The following is a 20,295-nucleotide window of genomic DNA, read 5'->3' as shown; positions in this document are numbered from 1 at the left end:
GACTGATAATGGAGGGGAAATTTGCTAATGACGAGTTTAGAGACGTGTGTGAAAACATGAACATTATGGTCATGAACACCACAGCTGAAAATCCTTTCAGCAATGGACTCTGTGAAAGGAATCACGCCGTGATCGATGAAATGCTGCAGAAAATCTTAACTGATCGGCCAAACTGCAAGTTGACAACTGCGCTGACATGGACGATTCATGGAAAGAATTCACTTCAGATAGTTGGAGGGAAAAGTTCCTATCGATTGGTCTACAGAAGAAATCCCAGTCAGCCTCTGTGCTGGACGATAGCCCTCCTGCTTTGGAAGGGACTACAATTCGTTCCATTTTTAGTCATCAATTATCGGATTGTTTCATAAAAAGATGTGCTCCAACTAAGAAATTACTGGGTATCCGAGAAGAGGGATGTCTTAAAATGTAATAATGCTTTGTGCAAAATAAGGAAAATCATACTTTGTCCTCTTTGGTTTGTTTTGAAATATTGTTTCTGCCGATTGTTACAATCCCGGTCAGGACCATTAACGTTTAAAGAGAAATTCGAACACCCAGTGATAACTGAAAGAATTACACCACAAGATTCCACATTTACAAACAAAACCAAAATTTACTTTATGTATAAAACAAAAGAATATTAAAAACCAGCACTACAAACTTAATGCTATAGTTTATAAAGATTTATGCTTTAAACCCGGTTCTACTTTTTAATTGCTCCACAAGAGAACTTATACTTAACGATATCTTGAAGGTTCATTCTCTTCTGTTCTTGGGACCATCACAGAGGGATGTCAAAGCTCACCAGAATTCACTTTAATTCTCCTCAGTATTCCAGCTATTCTCCAAGCTCCAAGATTTTATGGGGGTCCTTCCATCAGCTTTAGTCTAAGAAACACTGCAATTTTCCTTTAAGGCCTCAAAGCTGTGGACTTCTCAGTTCAAGCGGAAGTTTCACTACCTTCTTGCTGAGGGATTTAAACATGAGCAACACGCTGATTCCTAATGACCCTCTTGGCTTCTCATCCCACAGCTGGTTCACAGCTCCTGGTCCCACGCTTCCTGCTGACTGACCAGGCTGCTGACTGAAACTGCCTTCAGTGAGAAAATAAAAAGAAAAATCCACAATGGATCATCCATTGTTGAAGTGTTCTCACTATTAACGCTGACCTTACTGAATAAACAAAGGTCACATTTTAACTATAATTAGCCCAGGCTTCTTTGATTTGGATTTCCATCAGAGTTGCGTTCAACAGTTTCTCAACCCAGAGTTTCCATCGAGCTACATTTCAATCCCCAAACTAAAAGTTATTTTTGAAAACGAATGAATTATGAACTTATATATTCGCAGCAGCCGGCATGATGGGCCAAATGGCCTCATTCTGTGCTCTATGAGTCTCGTATACATTGAAAGGGAGGGGATCATCTTCAATTGTGGGTGACATATTGAAGAAAGCAGTGCTTCCTCTGAATGTTTAGTTTAACACCTAAAGCTCCCCTTAACATTCTCTGAAGTGGCAGATGGAATTTAATACAGAGAAGACTGAGGCAATGATATTTCGCAGAGGGGATAGGGAGAGGAAATATAGATGTAAATGGCACAGTTCTAAAGAGTGAGCAGGGACATGAGGGTTCATGAGAGGAGGTCATTGAAGGTGGCAGGACAGAGTGAGAGAGGAATTAGCAAAGCACGTGAGATCTTGGGCTTCAGAAATAGAGGGATTGAGAACAAAAACAGGGAAGTTATGCTGAACCTTTATAAAACTCTGGTTAGGCCACAACTAGAGTATTGAGTCCAGTTCTGGTCACCACACTTTAGGAAGGATGTGAGGGTCCCTGAGAGGGTGGAGAGGAGATTTACCAGAATGGCTCCGGGATGAGGGATTTTAACCACAAGGTTAGGTTGGAGAAGCTGGGGTTGTTCTCCTTGGAGCAAAGGAAGTTGAGGGGAGATTTGATAAAGGTGTAAAAGATTATGACAGGTTTAGATAAGGAGGACAGAGAAAAGTTGTTCCTATTCACTGATGGTACAAGGACGAGGCAGACACAGATTTAAAGTTTTGTACAGGAGATATATCTACATCACCATGGGTATATCTTCACTGTCGCTGGGTCAAATCCTGGAATTCCACCCCAACAGCACTGTGGGTGTACCTACACCACATGGACTGCAGCGGTTCAAGAAGGCAGCTCAACACCACCTTCTCAAGGGCAATTAGGGATGGGCAATAAATGTTAGCCCAGCCAGTGACACCCACTTCCCATGAAAGAATGAAAATGAAAAGATATGGGGGGAAATTAGGAGGAACGTTTTTACACAGTGAGTGGTAATGACCTGGAACTCGCTGTTTACAAGTGGGGTGGAAGCAGAGACAGTGAACGGTTTCAAAAGGAAACTGGATGGGCACTTGAGGAAAATAAATTTTCAGGGCAACAGGGATAGAATGAGGCAATGGGACTGACTGGTTTGCTCTGCAGTGAGCCGGCATAGACACGATGGGCTGAATGGACTCCTCTACCCTAATAATCTAAAAAGAACAATTTCAGCTGCTCCAGTCTCTCCAACTAACTGAAGTCCCTCATCCCTGGTGCCATTCTCGTCAATCTCCTCTGAACCCTCTCTAAGAACTTCAAATTTTCTTGTAGTGTGGGGCCCAGATATAGTGTTCCATTCTCGAGGGATAGAATTGAAAAGCAGGGAGGTTATGTTCAACTTTTTTCGAACCATGGTTCGACTACACTGGGAGTACTGTCAACATCTGTGATCTCCATTTAGAGAAAGGAAATAGAGGCACTAGAGAAGGGGCAACAAAGATTCACAAGAATAATACCAGAAATGAGAGCATTTAACCCTCAGGAAAGGCTGGGGCTGCTTTTCTCTAGAAAAGAGAAGACTGAAGGGTGACCTGATGGAAGTCTTTAAGATGATGAAGGGGTTCAATAATCCAATCGGGATTTCATGAGAAACCTCTTTACCCAGCAAGTGGTGAGAATGTGGAACTCGCTCCCACAGCGAGTGGTTGAGGTGAATCGCATGAATACAATCAAGGGGAAGCTAAATACATACATGAGGGAGAAAGGAATAGAAGGATATGCTGATGGGGGAGAAGAAGAGGGGTGGGTGGAGGCTCATGTGGAGCATAAATACTGACATAGACCAATTGAGCCAAGTGGCCTGGCTCTGTGCTGTAGACTCAATGGAACAAAGACAAATGTATTTATTTTAGATCTACCAGTAGTAGTAGGAAAAACACTATTTACTGTCCAGGATAAAATAAGTGTCCTTCATCAGCTTTTGTGAATCATTTCAGTGGAAATGTGCACTCCCAGGCTCAAAGAGCATCACCCCACCGGAAGCAAAGTTGTGAGACCGGCCAGTCCAGCAGAAAGAAACCCTCCGACCCTCCCACTTCACCCAGTGTCAGAATGAACATGGTTCAGTCCTGGATGTGATTAACAGCAGCAATAACAGCAGAATCCAACCCCTGGAATCAATTGTGAACTCGCTGGTGTCTCAGCAAGTAGGTTGACTGAGTGAATCCCTTCCCACACTCAGAGCAGGTGAACGGCCTCTCCCCAGTGTGAACTCGCTGGTGTCTCAGCAGGTGCGATGAATGAGCAAATCCATTTCCACACTCAAAGCAGGTATACGGCCTCTCCCCAGTGTGAACCCGCTGGTGTGTCAGCAGGGTGGATGACTGAGTGAACTCTTCCCACACTGAGAGCTGGTGAATGGCCTTTCTCCAGTGTGAACCTGTTGGTGTGTCTGCAGGTTACATAACTGAGTGAATCTCTTCCCACAATCAGTGCAGGAGAATGGCTTGTCCCCGGTGTGAATTTGCTGGTGTACCTGCAGGTGTGAAAAGCCAGTGAATTCCTTTCCACATTCAGCACAGATGACTGTCCTCCCCCCGAGTGAACTTGCTGGTGTGTCTGCAAGTGAGATGACTGAGTGAATCCCTTCCCACACTCAGAGCAGGTGAATGGCCTCTCCCCTGTGTGAAATCGCTGGTGCGTCACCAGGTCAAATGAAGTACTGAATGCCTTCCCACACTCAGAGCAGGTGAACAGCCTCTCCCCGGTGTGGATGCGCTGGTGTCTCAGCAGGGAGGATGAATGAGTGAATCCCTTCCCACACTCTAAGCAGGTGAATGGCCTCTCCCCATTGTGACTGTGTTGGTGAATTTCCAGCTGAGATGGGGATCTGAACCCCTTCCCACAGTTCACACATATCCACGGTTTTGCCATGGTGCGGGTGCCCTTTGTATCTCTCCAGGTTTGACAATTTAAAAAAATTCATTGATGGGATGTGGGCATCGCTGCCTCGGCCAGCATTTATTGCCCGACCCTCATTGCCCTTCAGCACGTGGTGGTGAGCTGCCTTCTTGAACTGCTGAAGCTGAAGGCTCATCCACACACAACACAGGTGTATGGTCTCTCCCTGCTGTGAATGGTGTGATGATTTTTCAGGTTGTGTCACTGGGTAAAGCTCTTTCCACAGTCAGTGCACTGGAACACTCTCACTCGGGTGTGTGTGTCTCGGTGCTTTTGCAGTCATACTGACGTTTCAAATCTTTTGAAGCAGACAGAACAGACAAACATTTCTCCTTCTAGATTCAATGACCAATGATATTTAGGTCCTGATGAATCGATTGACTCTGTTAGATCTTGACATGACGTTTGATTTGAGATTTCTGTCTGTAAACCCTCCTAACATCCTGTAAAAGAAGTTTACAAAATGTATCACTGTCAGTATAGTATAGAAATTCAGAGCAGGCATTTCTGATTACTGTGGAACATTTTTTCCTTTTTCGTTCCGTAAAATCTGTCATTCTCCGTCCCACACAAATATAAAATATGCATCTTGTAACGGCACGAGACATATCACTGTCCTGTATCAATTTACTGTCCCATTAAATGTGAGCCATCTGCTGGGAAAACCACCCCTTTAATTGTGAACATGAGGAAAGAGACCATCCTTTTAGCCAGACAAATAAATGTGTCAAGCTGAAGGAGCAAAGGATGTCAATGTCTTTAAGAGAGAGAGAGGGAGACCTGGGCCAACCTTTGCAGTCTGCACCCTCCCTGGATTCACTTCCTTTCCAAAACAAAAACAAAAACATCTTTCACTTCCTTTCCCTTCAGTTCCTGCAAGTCAACAATTTGCCCCCAGACTGAGAAAAGAAATGGAAAGGGGGAGAAAAGAAAGTGTTTTACTCACAGATGTTGCACACAGGAGAAAGTTTTAGTTTGTGTGAAGCTCAATCTTCATTCACACGATGTCCGCGCTCTGATTGGCTGGAGGACCACGGGTCCTTCCGGTCCTCCAAATCTTCCTATTGGTGAATCCCTCAGCATGAAGGAAGGGGCGGGCTTCCCCCCGCACATGCGCAGCGTCCCCTCTCCCGAGTTCTCCATGCGGCTTCTCGCTCTGGCCGGAGCCGTCAGCCGGTTGCCTGGAAACCTTGGCTCGAGGAGGTGGAGGGGTAGGGGGAACAATGGGTGGGGGCGGGGCTCCCGTGTCCGCGCGCCTGGCCTGCGGTCTCTCATCTCTCTCCATTGGTCAATCCCTGTTCGACCAGACGAGGTCGCGGAGCCCAAATTATTTCCTGGTTCTGTCATAAACATGAGATAATATTACTCGTCCCATAGCATTGTAGCGATGTAACATATATATATATATATACACACACACATATATATATACACACACACACACATATATATATATATACACATACATATATATATATATATACACACACATATATACATATCTACACGCACACACATATATATATACATATATAGATATATATATTCTATATTTCAAGTCACAGGGATCAAAGCAACTAGAATTGTCTGTTCTGAATTTCTAGGTCTCGTGTTGTTGTCGGTCATATCCACTCGCTCCCTGAATAAAATTCTCCCTCACTCCCCCCATCACCATATCTCTAATAAGTCTGACATTACTGAATATTGCACACAATTTTAGTCCAGTAACATAGACGGATCTATGGTGAGCAGCCTGCATGAAGATTTTAGGGTCCCTGTACAGGACAGCAAGTGCTGAGCATGGATCTGTCGATCAGCATAAACCGGCACCTTCAGGACAATTGGGAGGGTGAATATCAGGTACACAAAGTGAGAACAGAGGGAGAGTGTGTGGGATGGAGATTTACAACTTCTGGGGAATGAGAGAGAAAATAATGTTCCAGAAAAACTCAAATTGTTCTGAATTTCTACCCTGCACTGACTTTTGTAAACTCCTTTTACAGGATATTAGAAGAGGGGAATTTACAGACAGAAATCTCAAACCAAACATCACGTCAGGATCTGACAGTGCCAGTCGATTCACCAGGACCCGAATATCATTGGTCTTTGAATATAGGAGAAATGTTTCCCTGTTCTGTCCGCATCAAAAGATTTTAAACATCAGTGTGACTGGAAAAGCACCGAGATGCAGACATCTGAGTGAGTGGGTTCCAGGACATTAACTGCGGAAAGAAATTTAATCAGTTACACAACCCAAAATAAATCGCACCATTCACAGCAGGGAGAGACTGTACACGTGTTCTGTGTGTGGACGAGGCTTCAACTGATATTCAAACCTCAACAGTCACAAGGGCACCCACCATGGAGAAACGGTGAAAATGTGGGGACTGTGGGATAGGATTCAAAGCCCTGTCAGATCTGGAAATTCATCGACGCATACACACTGGGGAGAGGCCATTCACCTGCTCTGACTGTGGGAAGGGATTCACTCAGTCATCCCTGCTGCAGAAACACCAGCGAGTTCACAATGGAGAGAAGCCATTCTGCTGCTCTGCATGTGGGAAGCGATTCACTGATTCATCCAACTTGCAGAGACACAAGCGTGTTCACACCGGGGAGAAGCCATTCACCTGCTCTGAGTGTGGGAAGGGATTTACTCAGTCAGTGCACCTGCAGACACACCAGCGAGTTCACACTGGGGAGAGGCCGTTCACCTGCTCTGTATGTGGGAAGGGATTCACTTGTTCTTCAGAGCTGCTGAGACACCATGGTAGTCACACCGATTAGAGATTTTTTAGATATTCTGACTGTGGGTGTTAACTGTATCTATTCAGGTTAAGTAGATATTGATTGGATATTTACATGAGTACACATGAATAGACTTACTGACATAGTGTGGAGTCAGGAGGAATATACCTGTAATGTTTCACTCTGTGAATACATCTATACCAAAATAATGATTGACTCCACCCTAAGGCTGTCAGGATTAGAACATGGTAACAGAGAAAGCTGGTCTAATACTAAAGTTTGAAATTTATAGGAAAGTAAAATTTCAGACAGAAGCTTACAATCCGAGTGGCTTTTGTGAGAAATGGCTGAAAGCAAGTGGAAATTGTCAGGGCCTGATTACCCATGGATGAGGCTGCAACTGATCATCGAATTCACAATGAGGAGAGACTGTTCACCTGATCTGAGTTTGGGAAGGGATTCAGCCATTCATGCACCCGGCTGAGACACCAGCGAGTTTCTACCACTGCAGGTAGATCTAAAATAAATACATTTGTCTCTGTTCCATTGAGTCTACAGCACAGGGCCAGGCCAGTCAGCTCAGTTGGTCTATGTCAGTACTTCTGCTCCACATGAAACGTCACCCACCCCTCTTCATCTCCCCCACCCCCATCAGCAAATTTGTCTATTCCTTTCTCCCTCATGTGTGTATCTAACTTCCCCTTAAATGTATTCAAGCAGCCCAGCCTTTCCTAAGGGTTAAATGCTCTCAGTTCTGATATTATCCTTGTGAATCTTTGTTGCCCTTTCTCCAGTGCCTCTATTTCCTTTTTCTAAATGGAGATCACAAATGTTGACAGTACTCCCAGCGCAGGCTAATAATGGTTTGAAACAAGTTGAACACAACCTCCCTGCTTTTCAATTCTATCTATCTCTCTCGAATGGAACTTAAGATCTGGACCCCACACTTTAAGAAAGATGTGAAGTTCTCAGAGAGACTGGAGAGAGGATTTATGAGAATGACACCAGGAATGAGGGGTTCAGTTAATGGAGAGACTGGAGCAACTGAAATTTCTCTCTATGGATCATAGAGTCATTAGGGTAGAGAATGGGGCCGTTCAGCCCATTGAGTCCATGCCGGCTCCCTGTAGAGCAAACCAGTCAGTCCCATTGCCCCGTTCTATCCCTGTATCCCTGGAGATTTATTTCTCTCAAGTGCCCATCCAATCTCGTTTCAAAAACATTCCATCATCTCTGCTTCTACCACATTCATAGGAAGTGGGTTCCAGGTCATTATCACTCACTTTAACTGCACACGAGGCTCATAGAACATAGAAGGAGGCCATTTGGCCCATCGTGCCCATGATGGCTCTTTGAAAGAGCTATCCAATTCATCCCATTGTCTTATAGTTTTGTTTTTTAGTCAAGGATCTGTCCTGTTCCCTTTTCAAAGGTACATTCAAATCTGCTCCTCGCACCATTTTCAGGCAGTGCATTCCACATCACAACAATTCGCTGTGTTTTTATACAAACAATTCAGGATATAACTGTGTTTTGATTTTCACAGAGTATTCAAAATGGCATCAAAGACAGGGTTATTACACAAAATTAAAGCTCAATCTTTATCAATGATTTTGATGAGGGGACTGAACTTAAATACCCAAGTATGCAGACAATTAGAAATAAATTGCATTTCTATAGCACCTCTCATGACCACAGGACCTCCTAAAATGTTTTACAGTCAACAAAGCACATTTGAAGTATAGTCACATTTGTAATGTAGGAAACTGTACGTAGGCCTGGGTAATCAAATTTACTTTTAAAATTCAATCACTTTCATACCATATTCACTGTTATGAGTAACAAGGTCAAGGAAGCCATTTTAAACTCTAACATGTGGCTTGCTGCAGCCATTTCACATTCTGTAACTTTATTAACTATATATTGATTTCGTATTGAAAGGCAGTCATGAAACAAATGATTATTCAGTAATGAACCTTGCAATGTAAGAGATAATTACTTTGTAAAGGCTGGATCTTTATTTTAAAAATTAACACAGTATAAACCTAAATGTTTCTCGACACTGCAGAGCTAGCAGTAATTGTTTAAACAAAGACATTCTTTTCTAATTTTGTTAAGCTACGGGACTTCATATTCTGTCAAAGTCCAGCTCAAGAATAAAACTCATTTTTAAATACAATCAAAATCAGTGAGAAATAAAGCTATTGTCTTCCACAAGCTGTCTTTTTGAGCCAATATATCTTGTATTCACCAAATGTGTTAATTCAAGATTACTGTATTAATTAGCTACCAGTCGGTAATAGATGATTGAAGTTAACCGAGCTACAATTATTAATCAGTAATTATAGTAAAAGACTGAATTTAATTTTCTGTAAAAATGTAAAACCTTAATTGCTGTGTTTCTAAAGAATGTGCAATGATGATAAATGTACTAGCAAGAGAGACCTTCAAGCTCTGATTAGCCTCAACATTTGAAATTGTATGAATAAGGGATTGTATAGAATCACATGAAGGGATAGTATGAAACAGTACTATTTCTATTGTCTTCCAATGACCAATTGTCATTTTACAACTGGTCCAACTCTGATGTGAGGTAATGGTCACTTTGTGGATAAAAGTCGAGGTTCTAAAGGTCTTCCTCGCTAGCCAAGTACTGAAGACTCCAAAGGCCGAGTTCCAAGGAAATTACTGTCAAAGATGGAGCCAGACTCCTGAGGCCGAATTCCCCAAGAATTACTGTCAAAGAAGGAGCCGGAGAGGGTTACACTTCTACAGACTGATCACCCACATGAAGTTGTAAAAGTCAATGTCTTGTCCGAACCATAAGTGAATTTATTAAATGGCAAGTTGGGGATGGCGGAAATCAGTTAAGTTACAGATAACAGGATTATGTAATATAAATGTAAAATTAAAAAATTTGCATTTATATAGTGTCTTCCACGACCACAATACATTCCAAAGTGTTTTACAGCCAATGAAATACTTTTGAAGTGCAGTCACTGTTGTAATTTCGGAAACGCAGCAGCCAATTTACACACAGCAAGATCCCACAAACAGCAATGTGGTCATGACCAGATGATCTATTTTTAGTGATGTGATTGATAAATTTTCGTTCGGACACTGGGGATAACTCCCCTGCTCTTCTTCAAAATAGTGGCTCCGGGAAGTTCTAAGTCCACCTGAAGCAGCAGACAGGGCTGTTGGGTCAAAGGACAGCAGTTCTGACAGTGCAGCACTCCCCCAGTGCTGGCACTCAGAAGTTTGGATGTGATATTTGTCCTCAGGCCCCTGGGCTGGGACTTGAAGAAACAACCTTCTGACCCAGAGGTGGGAGTGTGATCCACTGAGTAACGGCTGACACTCTGGACAATACAACATTAGAAACAGAAAGTTACCCTTTAAAATCCTCCGCCCTTGGCCTCCGGTGCTTAAATCTCATTGTAAAAACCCCAGTATAAATAACAAGTATTTGATGGACAAATGTTGAAGTGTTGGTTTAGAGCCACAAGTTTTGAGTTACCATTTGAGCTTCCAGCACCTTTCTGACTCTCTATTGCTCGTGTCAATGACAGCCAGGCGACGGAGCTGAGGGCTGAATTTAGCTGAGAATAACGGGGCCTGCGCCCCAGTTGGGAAACTGCCATGGGCGTAACGCTAATAGAGAGACAGGAAGGTGCTGGAGGACTGACTGGGAAATGGGCCTCCAACCAATCAGGACAAAGGAGGGGGTGACCCGACCCCCGGGGTTCAGTGCCCCTGTATCCAATGCAGGAGTCACGGGAACAGGGTACAGAGGAGCCGAACAGAAACCATTTGGGTCCTGAACATTGTGCACATCCTTTTATTCTGGTTGTCTTTGTTCCTCGAGTAATTTTCTGTTTTTTTTTAACCATGTTCTGTTTCATTAATAAACTTTTTTTAGTAAAAATATTTCATTCTGCAGGGCTTCTCATGATTAGATTTCTGCACTTTAGGGAAAGTGGGTGAGGGTTTGGCAGGCTCTTTTACAGAAAGTGAGTCCCTCTAAGGTAATTGGCAAAGGAGCCAGAGGGGGAGGTGAGATTTTATTTTTGACACAGCGATGTTAGAAAATAGGGTTCAGGAAGTCAATTAACCCTTTATCCCCTTTTCCCAAACTCTGAAATGATTCACAGTGATAACCCTTATTGGTGACAGTGGTTAGATTTTATTCAGTAGAAATAAGACCTGACACATGCTCATGTCTGAGCAGTAGTATCAAAGTGCAGCAGTATTACCATTACACTCTGGGTAGAAGCACCATCTCCACGTAAATGCTCCCTGGTCTGCCCCAGATGCCATGGCACCAGTCAATGCAATATGTAAAACCTCTACAAATCTCTGTGCTCAGGGAATCCCTTCTGATACTTTTTTACATCACAAAGTCTATGGAGTCTGATTTAACCCAACCATTGCTGAGCTAACATTTGAAAGGACCAATTACAAAACCTGTCATTGAACCATCTGTACCCGCCCAAGCCACATCAAACTCTCAAACAATTGGCTTCCCACGCTCCGTCCCCGGTACAGGGAGTCAGCATTCCCATGCCAAGCAGTGAAAACATGGTGGCCTTGACACCCAGGTGTCGTCTAGGATTCAAGGCACTCTTGTTTTCTCTGTCCTCCGGGAGCTGTTCATCTCCCTGTTCCCACATAGCAAGTCGTCTGTTCTCAGCTCTGCCAGATTTCTACCTTTTACACCTTTCGGATCAATAAAACAAGCAGAGAATGAAGACCCGAGTGTGGTTTTCTTTTAAAGAAGTTCATCGGCAAAGGATACAAATTTCGCCAAGATACAGCGATCAACTTATTCATTTCATCTCCACTTTCTTCCCTTTCACTAGAATGTAGGTGGAAACCAGATTGTTACATTCCACTGATCTACACCCACGGTGAATTATTCCAATTTCTTTATTATCCAGCACAATATTTTCCTCATATCTTTAAAACAGAAATCAAACATTCCCATTTGATTTCAGAGATTAACGTAATTTATTTGTTATTTATTGTAGACGTCAGGCTGGGGTCGGTTTCCTTCGAGCACAGGAGGTTGAGGGGAGATTTGATAGGGGTTTACAAGATTATGACAGGTTTAGATAAGGTGGACAAAGAAAAGATGTTCCCATCAGCTGATGGTACAAGGATGAGGGGGACACAGATTTAACTTTTTGTGTAAGAGATGCAGGGGGATATGAGGAAGAACTGTTTTATGCAGCGAGTGGTAATGAGCTGGAACTCGTTGCCTGTGTGGGTGGTGCAAGCGGAGACGATGAACGATTTCAAAAGGAAATTGGGTGGAGACTTGAGGGAAATAAACTTTCAGGGATATGGAGATAGCACGGGACAGTGGGGCTGGTTTGCTCCACAAAGAGCTGGCATGGACTCAATGGGCTGAATGGCCTCCTCCTCTGTCCCAATGACTCTCTGATCTAAAGAGAACAATTTCAGCTGCTCCAGTCTCTCCAACTGACTGAAGTCTCTCATCCCTGGTGCCATTCTCGTCAATCTCCTCTACACCCTCTCTAAGAACTTCACATCTTTCCTAAAGTGTGGGGCCCAGATATAGGGTTCTAGTCTAGAGGGATAGGATTGAAAAGCAGCGAGGTTATGTTCAACTTGTTTCGAACCATGGTTAGACTACACTGGGAGTACTGTCAACATATGTGATCTCCGTTTAGAAAAAGGAAATAGATGCATTGGAGAAGGGGCAACAAAGATTCACAAGAATAATCCCAGAACTGAGAGCATTAATTTTTCAGGAAAGGCTGGGCTTCTTGAATACATTTAAGGGAAAGCTAGACACATACATGAGGGAGAAAGGAACAGAAGGATATGCTGATGAGGGGAGATGAAGAGGGATGGGTGGAGACTCATGTGGAGCATAAATACTGACAGAGACCAATTGAGCCAACTGGCCTGGTTCTGTGCTGTAGATTCAATGGAACAGGGACAAATATATTTATTTTCGATATACCTGTAGTGGTAGGAAGTCGCTGGTGTCTCAGGCAGGTGGATGAATGGCTGAATCCCTTCCCACGCACAGGGAAGGTGAACAGTCTTTCCTCAGTGAGAATTCGCTGGTGGACCATGAGGCCCATTTTTGAAATATCACGGAGTTGAGGGCTATGAGGAGCTGGCACGAAAGAGGAGCTGAGGCCTGGGGCAGATCAGCCATCATCTTATTGAATGGCGGGTCAGGCTTGAGGGGCCGAATGGCCTACTCCTGCTATTTCTCATGTTCTTATTTAGTTTTTAAAGCTGCCCCACCATCAGAGCATTTAAAATGTCTCATTAGTGACACTGTCCTGGTGTCCCAGCAAACTGGACGAGTGAATCTCTTCCACATACAGAGCAGGTGAACGGTCTCTCCCCGGTGTGAATGCATTGATGAGTTTCCAGGGAAGACCAGGAATGGAATCCCTTCCCTGAGTCCCCACATTTCCACGGTTTCTCCATGGTACACGTGTCCTTCAGCCTCTCCAGGTTCAAAGCTCAGCTGAAGCCTCATCCACGGGTAATCCGACCCTGACAATTTCCATTTGATTTTAGCCATTTCTCACAAAAGCTACTCGGGTTGTCAGCCTCTGTCTGAAATTTTATTTTCCTTTAGTAGTTTCCAACCTTCACCATTAGACAAGGATCCTCTGTTACCATGTTATAATCCTGACAGCCTTAGGGTGGAGTCAATCTTTACCTTGACGTAGATTTATTCAGAGTGAAACATTACAGGTATAGACCTCCTGACTCCACACTATGTCACTAAGTGTCTATTTATATGTGCTCAAGTAAATATCCAATCAATATATACTTAACCTCAATTGATACGATTAACACCCACAGTCTGAAAGGGCTCTATTTGGTGTGACTGCTATGGTGTCTCAGCATCTCCGATGAACAAGTGAATCCCTTCCCACACACAGAGCAGGTGAACGGCCTCTCCCCAGTGTGAACTCGCTGGTGTGTCTGCAGGTGTACTGACTGAGTAAATCCCTTCCCACACTCGGAGCAGGTGAACGGCTTCTTCCCAGTGTGAACTCGCTGGTGTCGCTGCAGGTTGGATGAATCAATGAATCCCTTCCCACACACGGAGCAGCAGAATGGCCTCTCTCCATTGTGAACTCGCTGGTGTCTCTGCAGCAGGGATGACTGAGTGAATCCCTTCCCACAGTCAGAGCAGGTGAATGGCCTCTCTCCACTATGAACTCGCTGGTGTGTCTCCAAGTGGGATAACTGAGTGAATCCGTTCCCACACTGAGAGCAGGTGAATGGCCTTTCCCCAGTGTGAACTCGCTGGTGTGTCAGCAGGTTGGATGAATGAGTGAATCCCTTCCCACACAACGAGCAGATGAACGGCCTCTCCCCAGTGTGACTGCGTCGATGAGCTTCCAGTTCAGAGGGGGATCTGAAACCCTTCCCACAGTCCCCACATTTCCACGGTTTCTCCATGGTGTGCATGCCCTTGTGTCTCTCCAGGTCCGATGATCAGTTGAAGCCTTGTTCACACACAGAACATGTAGAATATCTCTCCTCAGTGTGAATGGTGCAATGTTTTTTCAGTCTGTGTAACTGGTTAAAGCTCTTTCCACAGTCAGTGCACTGGAACAGTCTCACTTGGGTGTCTGTGTCTCAGTGCTTTTCCAGTCACACTGATGTTTAAAATATTTTGAAGCAGACAGAACAGACAAACGTTTCTCCTTCTAGATTCAAAGGCTGATGATATCAGGTCCTGACGAAATGAGTGACGCTGTCAGATCTTGATGTGAAGTTCGGTTTGAGATTTCTGTCTGGAAATCCTCATCTTCTAATATTCTGTAAAAGGAGTTCACAAAAGTCATCAATCTCCCTCCATTCACACTCTTCTGTACTGAATGTACACTCAACAGTACAGCACTAAAAATTAGTGCAATACACAGTGCTTTATTACAAGGTTAGAGATGTGTGTAATATACAGTACTCTATTACATGCTTTGGGGAGGCAGTGGCATAGTGGTATTGTCACTGACTAGTATTCCAGAGATCCAGTCAATACTCTGGGGACCTGGGTTCGAATCCCACCAAAGCAGGTGGAGAAATTTGAATGCAATAAAAATATGGAATTAAAAGTCTGATGAAGCTGGTGAAACTATCGTTGATTGTTGCAAAAACTCATCTGGTTCACTAGTGTCGTTTAGGGAAGGAAATCTGTCGTCCTTACCTGGTCTGCCCTACATGTGACTCCAGGCCCACAGTAATGTGGTTGACTCTTAAAATGCTCAGGGACAGTTAGGGATGGGCAATAAATGCTGGCCGAGCCAGTGAAGCCCACATCCCATGAACGAATAAAAAAAAAGATACATGGGGTGTGAGGGGCAATTTTTTTTCAGCAGTGAGTGGTGATGGCCTGGAACCCACTGTCTACAATGATGGTGGATGCAGAGATGATCAATAATTTCAACATGAAATTGGATGGACACTTGCAGGCGAAACATGCAGGCAAATGGGGATATTGAGGGGGAATGGGATTGACTGACTGACAGAATGGGATTGCTTTCGACTTGTCAAATGGACTCCTTCTGTGCCTATGACAGCAAATATATAACATCGTTACAGTGTTATATCACAAGACTGGGAAAGTTAATGAACTTAATTACAGAACTATAAATTATATATCTAAAGTGTCCCCTATCACAACATTAGACATATATATATATCCTATATCAATATATTGTCCAGGGTGCAGAACTCATAAAATAAAATAAGGGACACATCAGCAGTGGGGCTGGAGGAATTGGTGGGGGGGGGGCAGTTAGGTGGGATGCTGGTGACTCTGAGAACAGGTTGGGGGTGTGCAGGCATAAATATGAGATTTGGGGTAGGGGTGGGGAGTAGGGGTCTTGAGACAATATTAGTGTGAGGGGTGGGATTTAAAATCAGCTAAAACTTACAACATATCCTGTTCAGTCACAACATCATAATCTCTACGCTGGACGACTCAGTCACTTGCCATCCCACTCGGATCACTCAAACTCACCCTGGAGACTCCTGGGATCAGTTTCCCACAGTCTGTCCTAAAATTACAGCAAAAAGGCAAAATAAGGAGCAATCCCTGAAAATACAGGACAGTTCATCACCCTGAAATTGTCCCCTGAAATGTCAGCCATCTCCTGGGGAAATCACCCCTTTAATTGTGAACATTAGGAAAGAGACCATCCTTTTAGCCAGACAAATAAATGTGTCAAGCTGAGGGAGCAAAGGGTGTCAATGTCTTTAAGAGAGAGAGAGAGAGACCTGGGCCAACCTTTCCAGAGTCTGCACCCTCCCTGGATTCACTTCCTTTCCCTTCAGTTCCTGCAAGTCAACAATTTCCCCCCAAAATGAGAAAAGAAATGGAAAGGGGGAGAAAAGAAAGTGTTTTACTCACAGATGTTGGACACAGGAGGAAGTTTTTGTCTGTGTGAAGCTCAACCTTCATTCACACAAAGCCCGCGCTCTGATTGGCTGGAGGACCAGAGTCCTTCCGGTCCACCAATTCTTCCCATTGGTCAACCACTCAGCATGAGGGGAAGAGGCGGGCTCTCCCTCGCACATGCGCATCTTCCTCTCTCCAGAGTTCTCCGAGTGGCTTCTCGTTCTGGCCGGAGCCGTCAGCCGGTTGCCTGGAAACCTTGGCTCGAGGAGGTGGGGGCGGGGCTCCCGCGTCCGCGCGCCTGGCCTGCAGACTGGAACCCGAGCACGTCACCGCGGAGCAGGCAGGGTTCCATTTTGGACGTCACAATGCGGAAGTTGGACAATGAGCTTCAAACTAAAACTTCCTCCTCTGGGAAACATCTGTGAGGAAATCAATGTTTCTCCCTTTCCATTTCTTTTCTCATTCTGGGGGCAAATTGTTGACTTGCAGGAACTGAAGGGAAAGGAAGTGAATCCAAGGAGGGTGCAGACTCTGGAAGGTTGGCCCAGGTCTCTCTCTCTCTCCCTTAAAGACATTGACATCCTTTGCTCCCTCAGCTTGACACATTTATATGTCTGGCTAAAAGGATGGTCTCTTTCCTAATGTTCACAATTAAAGGGGTGGTTTCCCAAGGAGATGGCTGACATTTAAGGGGACAATTTCAGGGTGTTTAACTATCCTCTATTTTAAGGGATTGCTCCTTATTTTACCTTTTGTCCTGTATTACTAGGACAGCCTGTGGGAAACTGATCCCACGAGTCTCCAGGGTGAGTTTGAGTGATTCGAGTGGAATGGCAAGTGAGTGATCGGCCAGCAGAGGGATGATGATGCTATGACTGAACAAGATAAGTTGTAAGTTTTAGTTGATTTTAAACCCCACCCCTCCCACTATTATTGTATCAGGACCCCTCCTACCCACTTCCTCTCTCATATTGAAACCCAGCCCCCCCTTTACTTGCTCTCACGGTCACATGCATCCCACCCCCACGCATGCCTCCAGCCCCATGTCTGAAGGTTCCCTTATTTTATTACATAAGAATTCTGTCCCCTGGAGAACACAGTACTAGAGGGCAAAGATATGTCTAATGTTGTGATAGGGATGTTATGACGTGGCAGATGATGTGTGCCAGGTGGACCATATCCACAAGGGAAACTTGGCCACGCTATCACAACAGTTTTGCAATTTCTATTTATTATGAGAAGATGTGTGCACTGAATTCAGAAACAAGGTGTTCACTAAGATATTTAGAGATTTTAAAAATGAAATTAAAATATTTATTAACAGAATAAAAGATTTCAAGCACATATGTAAGACTGCAATTGCTTAATACTATAACAAATCCTAAAATTCCTAATTAACCTGACTCTAAATTACACACCCTCTTTAAGGCAACAATCCAAAATAGATTTTAAATTTAAAAAACAAGTCAGCAAGTTACCACAGTACACACCTGACAGTGGACTTCCAAAAGCTTGTCTCCAACTTTAGTCACTGGACACAGTAAACTTATGCACAAATGGGTGGAGGCTTCCTGAAGGCTTTTTCACACACTCCTGCTAGATTTCACATGGCCCCCCAACATAACCTTTCATCCTCCTTTATATATGTTTCTCTCCCTTTACTATGTAAATTCCATTGTTCCATAGGTCTTTGGAACTTTACCTTTCCAATACTATAAACATTTTTCATGTTGCCAATATTGCCAGTAACCTTTGGGAAAAATAAACACACTGCTTAGCCTTGCTTATCTGGCTCATTGTAAAAATCTTAAAGTCCCTTTGAAATCCAAAGAACCCCTTCACTTATCTAAAAATGCAAATTCCCTTCACACCTCACATACTAAGGCCCCATCGACATTTACAAATTAGCATTTCAAGTACATTTCTACACCTAACTTCTTCTGATAATTTCAATCTTGCAGTCTCCCTGACTCCAAATGTAATTAAATTACACAGAGAGAACCATCCACACTCACACCCATAAAGCTACTTGACAATAAACCAGAATTAACATTATGAAAATTGTCATCCTTTTGTAATGGGGGACACTTTAGATATATTATTTATAGTTTTGTACTAAAGTTCATTTGTTATCCTTCTAGTCTTGGAGGACAGTACTGTAGCTACTTAATATATTTCCAGTCATAAGAGTCATTATGACACAGAAGGAGTCCATTTGACAACTCAAGTCCATACCGACTCACTGTAGAGCGATCTAGTCAGTCCCAGTCCCATTTCCTTCAAGTGTCAATTCAATTTCATTTAGAAATTATTGATCATCTCTGGAACCACCACCCTCATAGGCAGTGGATTCCAGGTCATCACTACTGGCTGTTGAAATAAAGCTCATCCCCACTGCACCATGTATCTCCAATCATGTAATAGAGCACTGTATCTTATACACATTTTCAGTACAGTAATATTGGGTGTATATTAGATACAGCAGAGTGAGAATGGAGCAAGAGTGTTTCGGATGGAGACTTACTGCTTCTGGGGAATGAGAGAGGAAAGAATGTTCAATAGAAAATAGAATTGTCTGTTCTGAATTTCTATCCTGTAGTGACAATAATGACTTTTGTAAACTCCTTTAGCAGGATATTAGAAGGGGAGGATTTGCGGACAGAAATCTCAAAACAAACATCACGTCAAGATCTGACAGTCAATCAATTCATCAGGACCTGAATGTGATCAGCCTTTGAATCTAGGAGGAGAAACGTTTGTCTGTTTTGTCTGTTTCAAAAGGTTTTAAACATCAGTGTAACTGGAAAAGTTCTGAGACACAGACACCCCGAGTGAGAGTGTTCCAGTGCACTGACTGTGGAAAGAGCTTTAACTAGTTTCTCAGCTTGAGAAAAACATTGCACCATTCACAATGGGGAGAGACCATACACGTGTTCTGTGTGAGGACGAAGCTTCAACTAATCGTAGAACCTGGAGAGACACAAGGACACGCGCACCATGGAGAAACCGTGGAAATGTGGGGACTGTGGGAAGGGATTCAAAACCCCGTCTGCGTTGGAAACTCAACGACGCAGTCACACCGGGGAGAGGCCATTCACCTGCTCTGAGTGTGGGAAGGGATTCACCCAGTCACCTCACCTGCAGACACACCAGCGAGTTCACACTGGGGAGAGACCGTTCACATGTTCTGAATGTGGGAAGGGATTCAGTGATTCATCCCCCCTGCTGATGCAAAAGCGAGTTCGCACCGGGGAGAGGCCGTTCGCCTGCTCTGAGTGTGGAAAGGGATTTACTCGGTCATTCTACCTGCTGACACACCAGCGAGTTCACACCGGGGACTGGCTCATCTGTTCTGAATGCGGGAAGAGATTCACTCGGTCATGCGACCTGCTGGCACACCAGCGAGTTCACACTGGGGAGAGGCCGTTCATCTGTTAGGTGTGTGGGAAGGGATTCCCTCAGTCATCCGACCTGCAGAAACACCAGCGAATTCACGCCGGGGAAAGGCCGCTCACCTGCTCTGAGTGTGGGAAGGGATTCACTCGGTCATCCCATCTGCTGGTACACCAACGAGTTCACACTGGGTAGAAGCCATTCACCTGCTCTGAGTGTGGGAAGGGATTCAGTGATCCATCCACCCTGCTGAGACACCAGCGAGTTCACACGAGGGAGATGCCGTTCACAAGCCAATCACTTGTTCATCCGAGCTGCTGACACACCATGACAGTCACACTGATTAGAGACCGTTTAGGTGCTCTGACTGTGGCTGTCAATTGAGGTTAAGTATACACAGGTGGACATCATGGATTGGATAGTTACTTGAGCACATCTCAAGAGACCCTTACTGACATAGAGTGGAGTCGAGT

At 44.1% G+C, this 20,295-nt stretch overlaps 6 protein-coding genes and 1 pseudogene across 10 annotated transcripts in view; 4 read left to right on the top strand and 3 right to left on the bottom strand.

Moving 5' to 3' along the window:
* The window catches only part of LOC144697284 (uncharacterized), a 555,771-nt gene that overhangs the window by 155,580 nt on the left and 379,896 nt on the right, over positions 1–20,295 (top strand). The window contains exon 2 of the mRNA XM_078569236.1: positions 17,199–17,320. The gene's annotated coding sequence lies outside the window, so the exon portion shown is untranslated. The remainder of the gene's footprint in view (positions 1–17,198; positions 17,321–20,295) is intronic.
* Positions 1–20,295, bottom strand: part of LOC144697128 (uncharacterized) — a 386,815-nt gene that overhangs the window by 169,367 nt on the left and 197,153 nt on the right. The window lies entirely within an intron of this gene.
* Positions 1–20,295, top strand: part of LOC144697251 (uncharacterized) — a 248,138-nt gene that overhangs the window by 190,068 nt on the left and 37,775 nt on the right. The window lies entirely within an intron of this gene.
* The window catches only part of LOC144697178 (uncharacterized), a 685,261-nt gene that overhangs the window by 638,948 nt on the left and 26,018 nt on the right, over positions 1–20,295 (top strand). The gene's annotated exons all lie outside the window — the stretch shown is intronic.
* LOC144697083 (uncharacterized) overlaps positions 1–20,295 on the bottom strand; it is a 134,801-nt gene that overhangs the window by 90,495 nt on the left and 24,011 nt on the right. The window contains exon 1 of one of the 2 annotated variants that reach the window (XM_078568899.1): positions 4,517–4,709. The exons of the other annotated variant lie outside the window; for it this stretch is intronic. The gene's annotated coding sequence lies outside the window, so the exon portion shown is untranslated. Of the gene's footprint in view, positions 1–4,516; positions 4,710–20,295 lie in introns of those variants that run through there. 2 annotated transcript variants of the gene reach the window in all.
* On the top strand, positions 9–20,143 carry LOC144697946 (uncharacterized; annotated as a pseudogene).
* LOC144697233 (uncharacterized) overlaps positions 13,741–20,295 on the bottom strand; it is a 192,502-nt gene continuing 185,947 nt past the window's right edge. For both annotated transcript variants that reach the window (XM_078569148.1, XM_078569149.1), the window contains exons 2-3: positions 15,966–16,088; positions 13,741–14,850 (exon numbers count right to left, since the gene is read on the bottom strand). In XM_078569148.1, coding sequence (XP_078425274.1) covers positions 13,894–14,496 — 603 coding nt within the window. In that variant the 5' untranslated portion in view covers positions 14,497–14,850; positions 15,966–16,088 and the 3' untranslated portion in view covers positions 13,741–13,893. The remainder of the gene's footprint in view (positions 14,851–15,965; positions 16,089–20,295) is intronic.

Source organism: Cetorhinus maximus, chromosome 23 (genome assembly GCF_964194155.1).
Source record: "Cetorhinus maximus chromosome 23, sCetMax3.hap1.1, whole genome shotgun sequence".
Classification (NCBI taxonomy): domain Eukaryota; kingdom Metazoa; phylum Chordata; class Chondrichthyes; order Lamniformes; family Cetorhinidae; genus Cetorhinus; species Cetorhinus maximus.
The sequence above is the reverse complement of the archived record's forward strand: the minus strand, read 5'-3'. Positions and strand labels throughout refer to the sequence as shown.